This window comes from Atta cephalotes (assembly GCF_000143395.1).
Source record: "Atta cephalotes unplaced genomic scaffold scaffold00074, whole genome shotgun sequence".
In the NCBI taxonomy this organism is placed as follows: Eukaryota; Metazoa; Arthropoda; class Insecta; order Hymenoptera; family Formicidae; genus Atta; species Atta cephalotes.
The window spans coordinates 552,914-567,433 of NW_012130138.1; the positions used below are offsets into that span (position 1 = coordinate 552,914).

The 14,520-nt window shown below is 28.7% G+C and overlaps 4 protein-coding genes across 4 annotated transcripts; 1 reads left to right on the forward strand and 3 right to left on the reverse strand.

The window, feature by feature from the left end:
• Positions 1-2,381: 2,381 nt before the first annotated feature.
• Positions 2,382-5,277, reverse strand: LOC105624173 (SET and MYND domain-containing protein 4-like). The gene is made up of 5 exons (XM_012205533.1): positions 5,091-5,277; positions 4,382-5,030; positions 3,390-3,676; positions 3,027-3,310; positions 2,382-2,876 (listed from the first exon to the last, which is right to left on the reverse strand). The coding sequence occupies exons 1-5, from the start codon at positions 5,275-5,277 to the stop codon at positions 2,382-2,384; spliced, it is 1,902 nt and encodes a 633-aa protein (XP_012060923.1).
• Positions 5,278-6,963: 1,686 nt separating this feature from the next.
• LOC105624178 (prefoldin subunit 4) lies at positions 6,964-8,706 on the reverse strand. Its single transcript, XM_012205538.1, has 4 exons — positions 8,668-8,706; positions 8,476-8,580; positions 7,657-7,773; positions 6,964-7,576 (listed from the first exon to the last, which is right to left on the reverse strand). The coding sequence occupies exons 1-4, from the start codon at positions 8,704-8,706 to the stop codon at positions 7,421-7,423; spliced, it is 417 nt and encodes a 138-aa protein (XP_012060928.1). The 3' UTR covers positions 6,964-7,420.
• Positions 8,707-9,767: 1,061 nt separating this feature from the next.
• On the reverse strand, positions 9,768-11,240 carry LOC105624177 (mitochondrial ribonuclease P protein 1 homolog). Its single transcript, XM_012205537.1, has 3 exons — positions 10,849-11,240; positions 10,204-10,768; positions 9,768-10,137 (listed from the first exon to the last, which is right to left on the reverse strand). The coding sequence occupies exons 1-3, from the start codon at positions 11,238-11,240 to the stop codon at positions 9,814-9,816; spliced, it is 1,281 nt and encodes a 426-aa protein (XP_012060927.1). The 3' UTR covers positions 9,768-9,813.
• Positions 11,241-12,430: 1,190 nt separating this feature from the next.
• LOC105624175 (cell death-inducing p53-target protein 1) lies at positions 12,431-13,014 on the forward strand. The gene is made up of 3 exons (XM_012205536.1): positions 12,431-12,545; positions 12,648-12,804; positions 12,909-13,014. Exons 1-3 carry the CDS (start codon positions 12,431-12,433, stop codon positions 13,012-13,014), a joined length of 378 nt encoding a protein of 125 aa, XP_012060926.1.
• The last annotated feature ends 1,506 nt before the right edge of the window (positions 13,015-14,520 follow it).

Genomic DNA, 14,520 nt, shown 5'->3' on the forward strand with positions numbered 1-14,520 from the left:
TATTGAATGAGAAGATAGTTTTATGAAAGAATATCGTATCAAAAAATAATTTTAGAATAAATTTAAACGATTTTTATCACGAGGATTAACCTATCGTTTTGCATGGCTAATTTTAACTTGTTAATTTAATGAACCCTGGTGCATGTTATATAATCAGTATAATCGTAGAATTTTAAAAAGGATTATAGTTTACTGAGAGATAGGGAGAATGATGAAATACATCACAAACCATGAATTGTGGCAGCCTTAAATCTACTGTTATTTTATATTTTTTTAATTATTGAAGACATGCGACACATCCGCAGTATCCGCAGTATTTGAAACGTTTTAAGCGTCTTGTTATAGTTTTTCGCAAAAAGTATAGTGCGATAGAGATGCTTTGAACATCAAAAAAATGTAGCTACTTAAGTAGAGTTATATATTTGACGAACAAGCGAGGAGATTAAACATGGCTTTAATCGAAGGGTAAAACCTGGCCATGATGTAGCGAGAACGCGTTGAAAAGTATATTTTTTATCAATGTTGCTTAATCGTTAAGTTTCCTCTCTCTTCGCGTTACCGAAGAGTGTGTCACCGTACGTTCGAGGGATTCCTCGAATATTCGGGAACGCTTAACGTACTACATAATATTGACATAGTTACTTTATTGTTGCATTTATCCGCAGTCTTTTTCTAGAATGAAATAGTCGCATGAATAGTCTTTAATGATAGACTATTGTAAAATGCGTTTCTTGATACTTTATCAATTTTTAAAAACATACTACATATATATATATATATATATACATATATATATATACACACATATATATACATATATATATATATACACACATATATATATATATACATACACACACATATATATGTATATATATATATATATATATATATATATAATATAGCTTTTTTTTCACAGCAAATTGATATATTTCGTAGCTTGTCTTTTTGCAGAAGTACCAATTATATTTTATAATTTTGATCTCAAGTAGGATTGTCATGGGAATAATTTATATTCCGGAAACTGCAGTTTTTATTAATCACACACATGCGCCGATAATCTCTTAAGATGTTGAATAAAAATAAATCCCAAGTGCAACAGACTGATGGAAATATGCCCTTCTTGTCACATTTTTATACAATTGTTTTTTTATCATTTTGCTGATCATTTTTGATCGCATTAATTTGTTTTCCTTATATATAAATAATACACATGATCAAAATTTGAATCTTAACTTTAAATATATGGCAGTAACATTTCATCCTTTTAATACGATAAATTTTAATCTTTATAGGTAAGTTTTTAATGTCCTCTAAAATTTTTTTGCAATTTTATTGACAAATCTATATATATTAATACATTTTAATCTTTGAAGCATAATGTATTGCCATGTTTCGCACATGTGTGTGTCCCATGCTTGAAAAAAAGTATATCTACGGTATTGAAATGAATTTTAATTTTTAATCACTAAGTGTAAAGTACTATTAACGATACTTCATTTTATCGACGCCGAGCTTGCTGAGATACGCGCATTGTAAATTATTTTTTACTTTGATAAAGTAATGTATAGTGTACACACAGAATAAGAAATTGAAACACTGCCCCTAAAACTTTTTCCTATCCGACACTGTTACCGATTGTAACATGTCATATTGAATGCCTATTACGATAAAATATATAAGTAATTATTAATGTATTTTCTATTTCAAATCGTGTTATATTGTTTATTTTCCTAGATCGTTTTCTGGTTTTCCTTGATATAATTCCTTCTTGATAACCAATGATTTATGATAGGATATCATAATATTTTTTATAATTAAATAAAGTAAATTTGTTTTATCTAAATATCCAATGTTTACAATACAATAATTTAACAAAATTTTATATCGAAAAAAATTACTTTGAGTTTTCTTTTGTGCATATTTCACGCAACATACGTGATGCAAATTGTCTCATTATAATAAATTATAATAAATATAATAATAATAAGTTAACGTTTAGATATTATATGTTCTAAAGAAAAGAATATTTCTTAAAACAATATGTTATAATCTTACCATTAATATTTCTTGACAATTCATGGATCTGAAATTCAAAAGAACATGTTTTGTATTTACTATTGTGTCGCGCAATTGTAGCGAATGTTGATAAAGCGATAAGCAAAGCAGGAAATAGCCATTTATAAAAATTGTATCAATAATTGCTGCTGAAAGTAGTTTTATTTACTGTAATAAGAAAAACAAAGTGTATTAAGTACATAATTACTTAAAGATATTAATCAAAGAAATAGTAGTGAGCAAGAAATTATCAAAGCAAAAATCAATAAGCAGAGCTAAACATACGAAGACTATGCTGAAGCATAAAGCATTAATTGTAAAATTTATTTAAATTTACCCAAATAATAACTTTTTAAATACTGCTCCGCGTGGAGTATTTCTTCACATGGATGTTTATTCACTTCCTTGTATAATATATCTAGAACGGCCTTCACCGCCTCAATATCGTACATATTTGCGAGTAATCTCTCCCTGAAAGGCGTCAGTTTTTCCACGAGTTGCTTATTCTTGGAGATAGATCCAATATGTTCTCGCAGAATGTCATTATATGTCGGCCAGTCATTTTTGCACGCCGGACAATCACAATCGAGAAAATAATCTTGCAGTATCTTTTGTTTCCTCTCAGATCGTGGCATGTGCGCATAAATACCGCCGTAGCTTGTGAATATTTGATCTCCGGGATGTATAGGTGTTAAGGCACGCGTAATCATGGTCAGTCCCTCGAAATGTCGAAAAGTATTTGGTGCGCAAGAATGATTATATAGACTGTGAGCCACATATAATCCCGAACCCGACACAATTCCTGGTTCTTGTTGTATCTATAGGATAATATATAAACTATATTTTGAGAAAGAGGAAGAGAAACTAATTATATATAATAATTTCTTTAGCAACATATTTTCAAAGATATAAAAAATATGTCCAAGTAGTAATGGTTTAATGAAATCATAATGAAAAAGAAAACTCACTGAAAAACAGTTAGAAGACATTATTACACAAGCACGAAACATTATACTGGCGCAAAATTTGAGCTCGGAAAATTCGCTGATATCCTTCAAATCATCAATCTCATATTTCTTAGGAAAAAATTTTGTCTGCGTAGCTAAAAGAATTACCACAAGGGCCGAGATGCAGGCGAAAGCGCTGATTCCGATCAGCGGTCTCGTAGTCATATTGGTCGCCAGACTCAGTGCGGACCGCGCGCTAAAACTGTCTAATATCCCAGTATTTGTAAATCCTGCCGTTCTATTGTCTGCAATAGAAAGGATCAAAGAATTATGTGATTATCAACACTCCAATATATTAATATTTTGTATATGATAGATGTATACCTGAATTAGATTCCGCAGTTTTCATATCTTGTTGCAGTTCTTCAATTCTAATTCCATTCTGGGTCACTACAATCAGCAATCGAATGATCTTCGAAATCATTCTTATTTTATCTTTATCAACATTGAGCAAGTTCGTCAACAACTTTAGAATTGGACATTCCATCTCATGACACGCTTCCCACGCCAGCTTCCTGCAATTCTCAGAGCAATACTGAGCTATCGGGCATTCTGAACACGGTATTAGATTGTAGCTTCTGGCTAGACAATAGTGGCAATGTGTATAATACCTATAAATGAGTATACAAGTTTTCTACAATTAAGGAGGAGAATGTAGTTGTGAAATCACAAAACTAAACTACTTATGTTTATAACTTCTTTTCTTATAAATGAACATTTGAATTATCTTTTTTTATTTTGTTCTTTCTTATATAGTTGATCACTAGATTTTGATCGTAATATATTTAATACTTTTTTTTTCTAAAACTTTAACATAGTTTGAAGAAAATCAATCCTTCCTTGCATCTTTGATTTTTTTTTGTAGCTTTTAGATAGAATTGTAATTTTGATTAAATCATAAAATGATTAAATCATGGTCTCTTATTTTTAAAAAGATTAAAGAAAGAATTATAAGAATCGGTTCTCGGTAGTTTTTCACTTATGCTAACAATAAGAAGAAAGTTAAAATAAAAGAAGATGAGAAGAGATTTATAGTCATCATATCAAATTCAATATTATCTAATCTTATCAATATTATCAATATTATATAATTATTTATATATCAATATTATCTAAACTTTTGAAGTTTATAAGTAACTTGTGTTCTATATATATTTGATGCGTCTATATATATTTGATCACAATCTTACATCTCTTACAATGATTTATCTTCACCTTTGTCTGTTTCAAATCAAGAATGTAAATATATCGAAAAATATAGATAGAGACAATAAATCAAATAAATTTTAAACAATACAATTTAATTAATAGCTCACCGTTCTTCATAGATAACATGTGCATACGGATCTTCGATGCTGATTATATCACCAGGTTTAAATTCCTGTGTCGCTATGTAATGTCTACCATATCTCTCAGAGAAGGATATCGTGACGCCATCACTAACAGCGGGAACTTCTCGGCTTGGGCCATTCATTAACTTGGAGAAGTTCTCTTCTTGCAAATATCTCGGTTTCCGCGGAGGGATCTTCGTTGCATAATGGAGATAACTCTCGTTAGTTGTGCCTTGTTTCTGCGGGATTCCTTCATTGTTTATCATCATTGCCCTGTTCTTTACGTGTTCAATGTCTTCTGTAACAGATTTCTCGATACTGTCGTATAAATGTGATTCATTCGTAATTCTCTGATCATCAATATCCTTCAAGTCTAGTTGCAGCAACTTTTTTATTTCCGTTATCGCTTTATCCCCTCTATCTCTTAAATTTTTTTGTTTCTCTTTTGGATATCCGTGAGACAAAGCCGCATCAATATCTATCAGGCATTCCTTATACAATTGTTTCCTATATAAAGCAGCGGATCGATTTGCATGTGCGTATGCCATAAGTTCATCGCTATCAGCATATGCCAAGCTCAGAGTGTAACACTCGATAGCTTCCAGATCGTTACCCATCACAAAATGTTGATTACCTGAAAATTTGTTAGAATGTATTACAGCACATGGGACAACATGGGAAATAAGATATATACCTTCTTCTCTGTATCTAATAGAATCTTCCTTATTTTTCGTTACAGCGTGCAGAGGAGGCATCTGGGATCTGATCATATTTTGTAAAATGTGCCCAACAAGAGCTTCGCACTCCTTTTGCAATCCATACCCAACGTGCGACTTATTATTTTGCTTGAGAGTTAATACAAGTTCCTTCGCTATCTCCATTCCCTCGTATAGATAATCCTTTATTTTTTTTAGATATTATTTTACATATATATGTATATTATAGTATAATATATACATATATAAATATATTTGAAAAAAGTATTAGACACAATCTTCTTCTTTTCTCAATTCTAGATTTACTTCTTAACACTATGAGTATAATGCATAATACACGTAATATATATAAAGATCTTTTATAATAATATTAATTAATATATATACTATATATATACTATATATACAATATAATATATATATTATATGAAGACCAAAGAATAAAGAAGATATTATTTATATAACATTCAATTTTTTACTTATCACTGAAACTGTATTCTTACTGTTTGTTGCTGCAAAATATTATATGCAATTATTATATTTTATGTAAGCACAGTGATAATTATTTTATTGATCACGATATTCAAAGTTGATCTTAGACAGTAACTGAATAAGCCATGGTAGAACATGTACTGAGATCATTGAAGCCGGTGAAACTAAATTTACCTCAAGCCGGATGACAGAAAAAGACCACTGCAGGAATTATTTGAGCTCATTGTGTCGAATGACTGATCAAAAGAAAAACGTAATTAAGAAATTCTCCTGTAAGTATTACAGATATACAAGTGTTGCTATATTCACTTACCATTGCATATTTGACTTCATTTCAATACTATAAAAACATAAAGTTTAATTAAAAACTCATATTTTTTGTGAATATTGATTAAATCGAAGAAAGAGAATTTATTACTATTTAAATTTTGAAACTGATTTTTCGCAAATTAGTTTATTATAACTTAATTATATTACACATTCTTAATTATAATATATATAAATATTAATACGTCTTATGTATAATTATTTATTTCATATTAAAAAAATTATTTTAATTAAAATTTTGAAATATACTATTTTTAATGTATTCAGTATGATACTACCATGAAATGAAATTAAGGCTCTAGTAATTATTGTAACATTTTGATGAACAATCATATAACAATGTATTTAATTATTAGAAAAAGACAGAAAAATTTATAAATTTATATATATTACATATACAGAAAATATAATAAAATTTAAAATTGCTGAATGTATTCCAATCGTTTTTATAGTGTTAAAATGAGAGAACAAAGTCTGTTTTTTATTTCTGCAATAGATTGCAGTAGAACTTTTTTTCTTGGTTTCGCCAACATCAAATATATATCTCATTTTAAGTTCCAAAAGTGTACACTAATTCAATCACAGAAAACAGATCCCAAATTAAAAATTGGCTAATATCCAAATTTCATTTCTATCCTATGCAATATTTAGTATGTGTTACTTAACTTTTAGGCTCAGTTCCACTGATAATTTTAGTTAATTAGCTTTGGCAATGTTGCCATCGGTATCCTATATTACTAATCAGTATTTATAAAATGTGTTTTTTATTTATATTTATTTATTTTAATAATCGATGCAAATAATCGATAACTGCTGGATATCAAAAAAAGTATCTTCAACGGTAAATTCAAAAATTCTATTTTTGTTGTCCTTTATCTGAAAAAGATCTAGATTTTATTCTCAACTTTATTAATTAACATATACATTTAAGAGAGTAATTTTTCATTATTATTGCCTAAAGAAATCATATAGATTCATAACAAAAAAGCTAAGATTACTTGGTAGGATTTTTACAAAGCCAAAAGCTTACTTGGAAGAATGTTTATTGAACATAATTAGTCCACTGAAAATAGTAAATATATCAATATGTACATGCTGTTAAAGAAAATTTCTGTAAAAAGCATTTAGAAATCTATAAGTCATTGTCATCAAATCCCGTCAGGGGTTCTAGACAACTTGTAATTATGATATTGTAAATCTTGCTAATTCTCTTAATCAAGAAGCATTGTTCAAATAATTCTTTTTAAAAAATCTTTACATGTTATATATTTGCAAGAAATATTTAAATAAATTCTATTTTAAGTTATATTAACCCTCTCAAAGGAAATTGCGCCATGCAAATAAAATATAAATATATATAATTATTTATTAATTATAATTTAACACTAAAGAGTTGTATTTGCTCACAATTAATTATTAATTATACTAATAATGTAAATTTCTAATATTAAATATACAATGATAATAAATGCATCAATGACGAAAAATATTAATCTGATTCTTCAGATTCTAAATTTATACGAGTTCCAAACTTCGCATACAATTGTGTTTTTAATTGAGACATGATTGTCTTTAAATCTGCACATTTGCCCTCTAATTTTGCAATTTCTTCTTTTTTCTTACTTTTAGCCTCTTCTAAAGAACTCTAAAAATGAAATTCTTGTTAATACTGATTGAATAATTATAATTAAAAAAAACAATACCAATGAAAAAATAATTTATCACCTGTGTTTTCTCAAGGAAATGATAGATGAATACCTCTCCAATAAAGTATGGTATTTTTGCATCGTCATCCATAAGAGCTAGTTCGTCACAAGCATCCTCTAAATTCTTCAGTTCGTTCTGCCAATTGCAAATAATTAGTTAATGATAATAACAATAATCTTTATTGCACATTATTGATACTAATGTCCATAATATATGCAAAGTCTATGACTATATACAGTGACCATATTTTCTTAAAGAAAATAAACAAATCTAAAAATTTTAGAGCTTTGTTTCTACATGTTTTCAGATCAAGGACATTAAACATGTAACTTTTTTCCTAGGGTAGAAATGTGAAGTGAAAATTTGTTGTGTGTGTGTGTGTGTGTATGTGTGTGTGTGTGTGTGTGTGTGTGTGTGCGTGTGTATGTATGTATGTGTATGTGTGAACTATATATTATATATATAAAAATCTTCATTTTTTATGTTTCTGCTCTAAAGAAAAAATTACATGATTGATACCTAGTTTGTGATTTCAAGAATCTGTATTATTGTATGTATTATAAAATTTTATTGCATATATAATCAAATTGAGATAATGTACATTATTTTGATGGTTTGAAATTGATTTTATCTACTATATTGGACTATATTAGAACATATTGAAATATAAAGGACAAAATTGAAATTTGGAGAAATAAAAAATCTAAAGGACAGCTATCTAAAACAAAAAAGACTGTCCTTTACAATAAAGAATGTATGATCACTGTGTGCATGACCAAATAAGGTCAACAAAGTCTTAAGAAAAAATCGATATTGAATCCTTTTTAAACAGATTACCTGTTTTACTCTAAGTTCTTCCTTATAATCTTCCAACTTCGCATTTTGTCTAGCAAATTTGTTAATCTTTTGTTGTTCCTCATAAGTTATATGAACATCGGAATCCTTGCAAAATATAATGAAAGAGGTTAGATTGTAAATATGTGAAACAATATTGTTTCTTATTTTCTAATATTTTTTGTATTATTTTACCGGTTGAAATCCAGTCTGACTATTTTTCCCTCCCGCCATATTTATATTCTTCTATAATCAGTTTAATTGCATTAAATTGTTTAAATTATTTTTTAGGGGATTCAATTTTCGAAACCTTGTACCACGAGAAATAATAAGCGTCCATAACGCCATCTAGAATCTTGTCAAACAACTATGAACAATATGATGACTTTTTATGTGTCGTAAAGGCCTATTTAACCATTATCAGAGAAAAATCTGAAAGAGGCCATACCAGCCTTTTTCCTGTTATCATCAAAATCATACGTACACTACCACCAGCACATCCATTTTCAGTTTGAGAATTTGTGGGATTACTACGTGACTACATTTTCTCATTATCGATAAAATCATATCGTTGAAAGTAGATGTGATTCTGTACTAAATTCTTAGGATAGAAGCGTGAGGATTTAGTACAGAAACGAACCACGTCTACTTTTGACGATACAATTTTATCAATAGAAAATGGATGTGATGACGGTTTCTCTCTGGTAGCAGTATTGTTATATTTTCTGTACTTAAAATACAGGAAAAAGATATATGAAAAAAATATCAAAAAAAAAAAGGAATGAAAAAGTATTAACTACTACAAAAAAGATTAACTACGAAGTTTTGCATAGTATATGCATTATGCATTAAAAAAATCTTTTTGAAAATAATTAACATTTAGTGATTCATATAAATAACTTTTGTATCTTGCAATTTCATTTTATAAAAATGCAAAATAATTTAAAAATTGAGAAATTTTATATTTCTATTTGAAAATAAATAAACAAGATGATGATCCACAAGAAACATCAAAACAAACATCACGTATGTATTCTATTGGATTGTCCGGAAAGTTCGTACTGATTTTGAAAATTAAACGCAGACTTAAATTTTAGCATACATTTATTATATTTAAATCTTTTACGGCCCGAACTTTTTGGACAACCCAATACATATCACATTTATAAAATTTTGTAATTGTTAAGATTTAATTCTTTTATTAATATTTATTAAATTAATTTATTAATTTTTATTATTAATTTATTAATTAATATTAGAAATAAATAAAGAATGAAATAACAAATTCCTTTTAGAAATAATTATCTCTCATATAATTTGTTACAGTCTAATATAACAAAATTAATTAACATTTTTCCTGTTTTGAAATGTAAAATTTTGAATGCTGGAGTCCTCCTGAATCTGTGATCTTTTTGAAAATATAGAACTCTGTTTGTTTTGTATAGCCCATTCTCTGGAAGGTTTTAATTTTCTAATTGGCACGTTCTTTAATGCCTCTTTCCAATCTCCCGTGTGCCTCAAATCTAATATTATTTTAATCGACTGATTGAGTGTAAGATTCTTTGACGAGCTGACACCCCAAGTGAGATACTGTTCTAAAGGAAATTTAGCCATCTGAATACCTTGTTTTTTAGCTTTTGCCAAAGATAATGGTTGTGAATTTCCCTGTAAATGAAAATCCAATTTAATAAATATTTATGCAATGAATGCATAGTCTTATTACTAGTTTACCTTGTCTACCAATGCACCTATGATATAAACCATATTTGGATCATATTTAGTTAAATTTGTTCTACAGTGTGGAGTGAGATACACTAACTGATTTTTTGGAAATATATCTAAGTAACATTGTGATGTCATTATGAGAGGAAAATCATCTTGCATCAAAGTAGGTATATTTTGATGAAGATGTTGCTTGAGTAATCCATCTTTGTTAAAATTACAGAAATAAAGAGTGAGAGGATTGGCATGGGTGCGATTATGAGCAAATGAGAGAGCTAACTGCTTGCTGCAATTGTGTATCTCATGTTTAGTCATATGCTCTTCATAACCACAATCAAACACTAGCTTTGGTTCAAACATCATATTATAAATCAATCTACCATTGTAATAGTGGTTTATAGTTGTTTCATATATACGCAAGAATAGCGTATTATTCAAGAGACCATATTTCATTTCACCAGTATCCTCGGTCAATTCTTGCTTTTTAGCAAGCCATTCAGCTTTCTTCAATTGTTTCTTTTCCTTATCATTTTTTAATTTCATCTCATTAAGCCACAAAAACTTAAGGTATTTTCTGTACAAAGAAATATTTCGATTAAAATTAATTTAAGGTGAACTTCTAATAAATAAATAAATAGAAAATAAAACGCTGACTTTCTTGTTGATTTGGCCTGTGTATTCAGCAGATACAACCATTCTCCTGGTTTAATATTCTTGGGTATTTTTTCAGCATTGTGTCGCAAAACATCTACTTCTAATTCTAATATTTGAAAACGCTTATAATTCTCAGGATCGGACAGAAGTTTATCCAGTTCCTGCTTATCCAACTTTTGCTTATGATATTTCAATTCAGCGCTCGTTACATTTTTTTCATCGATCGCATCATGACAGTAAAATCGTTTGTAGACTGCATTATTGGAACATCGTGCATTCATATTCGAAAAATAAAATCCAGGCGACAAAATATCCACGTGAATTAATCGGGTTAACAATTTCTTATGAACCCTAACTGAGGCTATCAGGCATTTTTTCATGTTATTAAACATTCTGTAATATACATAAAGATAGTTATTACAATTTCTTATAACAATAATTGTCACTTTGTGAATAAACTGCGAGAAGAAAATTCTAACCTACTTTCTAACTTATACACAGCGCTATCGAGTGCTGTTTAAACATAAAGTACGCTCGATGTAGATCAACGTAACATACATTCGAGTCGCTACATACATTCGAAATATTCTTTGATTGGCCGATTCGTAAAATTCTTTCTTCTGATTGGTTAACGGAGCATTTGTCAAATGGACCGCACCCTGGATATCGCACGCAATGTGAATTCACCATACTCTCTGATAGTCGAAAATCCACAGCACAAGCACAAGGCAAGAAAAAGAAAAGAAGTTTGTGCCGTTTGTGAGTGCTAGTAAGTGCTGCATATTAAACGTGTGCTGCGTGTGCCTCTAGCAGTCTCTATTGGAATCGTTGAGAATCCGATAATCAAACGAAAGGTTGGATTTATCACTTTATGTAAAACAAATAATTACAACATCACGAATGTATTATCGCAATACACTGTAGATATTAACAAAGTACAAATATCGTTCGGGATGCTCATTAAACATTGTAATCGGCATTCGTATGTATTCGGATAACGGCCTTCGAATACCTTCGATGAGTGGCAGGTTTCGCTTGAATTCCATGTCCTATCATTTTATTTTTTTTCTTTTTTGAGCGAAATTTCACGATGGAAATAATTTTTAACTAACAGTCTACTCGAAAACAGTTATCAACAGACTTTATCGTTCCTTCGATTTTTTGGTATTCTCGCGATAATTTCTATTTTTAGCGTCTCGCGTCATACTAAGATGTAACGATAGGCAACTAGTTATTACATTACTTCATTATCTGATAATGATTTTTTTTGCGTCTTAAGTAATTATATAAATTGAAATACAAACATCTAATGTGCTAATTTAGATTTATATACATTGTTTGATATATTAGCGCCTAGCAAGATCTTGTGTTACTAAATTAATAAAATATTAGAAGAATAAAAATTAATAGAAAATTTTGAACTTTATGCATAACATTATGAAATTTGATAATTGTATTTTTTCTGCCAGATTTTTTCTTTTACTTTTTCAAAAGCATAATTTTGTTGATTTTTGTGATTAAGCCTGTCTCCTTCACAACCATTATATTATTAAATTCTGATATTAATAGATAGAAGGAAACCATGCATAAGAATGGACCACCACCGCCTTATGAACCACCACCTTATGCACCACCTGCTTATTCTCAAAATGTAGGAGGCGTTCCTCCAGCTAGTCCATTTACACCAGCACAAACTTGTAAGTCAAAAAGACATTGAATTTATATTAATATAATTGGCAAAATATTAATTACTTTTTCTGTTATCTTTTATATTAATTATCTTTACACTTGTTTTGTAGATGGAAACGGACCTACTATAGTCACGACTATTGTTCCAGTTGGGCCACAGTCGACTCATACAATTTGTCCACACTGCCATGCTGAAATAGATACGGTGACAAAAACTGAACCTGGCATGATCGCTTATATCTCAGGTGTTATTATAGCACTGTTGGGGTAATTATGAGTAATATTCAGATTATTCATGTTTATATAGATGTCTAATTATTTTTCTTTTATACTACATGTATATAATGTGTAATTATTTTCTTCTATATTAGATGTTGGTTTGGTTGCTGCTTGATTCCCTGTTGTATAGATGAATGTATGGATGTTCATCATACTTGTCCAAACTGTAAAGCTTATTTGGGTCGTCATAGAAGATAAATGGATTGCATTTGAATATTGAAATGTTTATGATATCATCAATTATATACTAAACTCGAATTTAACTTCATACATTTTAGGGGATACCTCTATATGAAAGAGAAAGAAAGATGTAGCTCCAATTAGATATCAGTTCATTCAATTCAGTTAAATCTAGTTAAATCTAGTTATCTAGAAATCAGTTAAATCTTTATAATGAAGAATGCATCTTTTTGATTCAAGTAATTTTATAGTTCTGTATAATTTTTTAATATATATATGTAGGGTATAAAATATTTCATTTTAATTCAGTACGGTACTATCTTATAAAAAGCATTTTTGAAAATAATATTTCAGACAAAAATTGTGTAAAGAGAAGAGAGGTAAATAATGGCAAAATCTATCTTTGAAAAAGTGATTTTTCAAAGTTATATTGAAGGTCATTGCCATTTTTAAAAAGTGGAATTGTATGATTTTTTTTTACATAGTATTCTTCTAATTATTCTATATATAAAAGTATTAAAGTAGAGTTATTAAAAAATCTACCATTTTTTTACGAAATATTTTTGAAAATATTCGTAAAAAATTAATTTTTGTGAAAATAGATTTTATTTGTTGTCTTTCAGACCGTACAATTTTTATTCAGAAATTTTTTTCGACGTCAAACTTAGGAGATAAACTTATTTCCATTAAACTAGGACACTCTGTATATACCTACACATGTAATTTTATTGCGTACAATTTATGTGTATGTTATTTGTTATTTTTTGTACGGTTTTTAAAAATATTTTTCATGTTTTTACATGAAGCTAGTGAAAATATGGTGTTTTTAATAGCAAAAAGTATGTTTCAAAACATTTATATATAACTTGTGTGAAGAAAAGAAGTGAGACAGACTTGTACTTCCATATTAATAGACAGAAGATTTATGCTTCCCATATTTATTTCCGTAACATAACGTACTATAGACTGTCTATAGCATTGATTTTTAAAGATTTATTATATTATTAATCACAATTTATGTCAGTTTTTGGAACAAATGTTATGTTTATTTAAAACAATGTTAAGATTGACCATGAAATTAATAGGCAGCAATATGTGCAGCTCATATCTTTATTCATTGAGGCATCCAACTCTATAAAATAATTAATGATATCATACATATTAATAAATTTTCTTTATAAAGAATTGGGTCATGGTCAATCATGGTCAAGTGAAGATTACTCGCAATAGTTTGTAATTCATTGAGGAGAAATGATTGATTTTACATTAACACCTTGATTTAAAAAATCTTAATTGATAAATCAGTCTTGTATATTCATATCATGAAAGTACAGATTATTAAGAGAAGATTTATGTATTGGTAGCTTATATCACAGAGAATAGATGGCAGCTGAAATATCATGTTTCGAATTTGGAAATTCAGAAATTTCATACTTGTTTAAAAAAAAAATTATACACGCGTGCGCACACACACACACACACACACACACACACACACACACACACACACACACACACTATATA

Coding starts and splice junctions, on each gene's coding strand:
- LOC105624175 (XM_012205536.1), top strand. CDS start 12,431: ATGCATAAGAATGGACCACCACCGCCTTATGAACCACCACCTTATGCA. Junction 12,546..12,647: donor ATTTACACCAGCACAAACTT/GTAAGTCAAAAA, acceptor CTTGTTTTGTAG/ATGGAAACGGACCTACTATA. Junction 12,805..12,908: donor GTTATTATAGCACTGTTGGG/GTAATTATGAGT, acceptor CTTCTATATTAG/ATGTTGGTTTGGTTGCTGCT.
- LOC105624173 (XM_012205533.1), bottom strand. CDS start 5,277: ATGGAGATAGCGAAGGAACTTGTATTAACTCTCAAGCAAAATAATAAG. Junction 5,031..5,090: donor TATTAGATACAGAGAAGAAG/GTATATATCTTA, acceptor ACAAATTTTCAG/GTAATCAACATTTTGTGATG. Junction 2,877..3,026: donor TGTCTTCTAACTGTTTTTCA/GTGAGTTTTCTT, acceptor ATTATCCTATAG/ATACAACAAGAACCAGGAAT.
- LOC105624178 (XM_012205538.1), bottom strand. CDS start 8,706: ATGGCGGGAGGGAAAAATAGTCAGACTGGATTTCAACCG. Junction 8,581..8,667: donor GTCAGACTGGATTTCAACCG/GTAAAATAATAC, acceptor ATATTTTGCAAG/GATTCCGATGTTCATATAAC. Junction 7,774..8,475: donor AAGAACTTAGAGTAAAACAG/GTAATCTGTTTA, acceptor TGCAATTGGCAG/AACGAACTGAAGAATTTAGA.
- LOC105624177 (XM_012205537.1), bottom strand. CDS start 11,240: ATGTTTAATAACATGAAAAAATGCCTGATAGCCTCAGTTAGGGTTCAT. Junction 10,769..10,848: donor CAGGCCAAATCAACAAGAAA/GTCAGCGTTTTA, acceptor TTCTTTGTACAG/AAAATACCTTAAGTTTTTGT. Junction 10,138..10,203: donor TAGGTGCATTGGTAGACAAG/GTAAACTAGTAA, acceptor TTTCATTTACAG/GGAAATTCACAACCATTATC.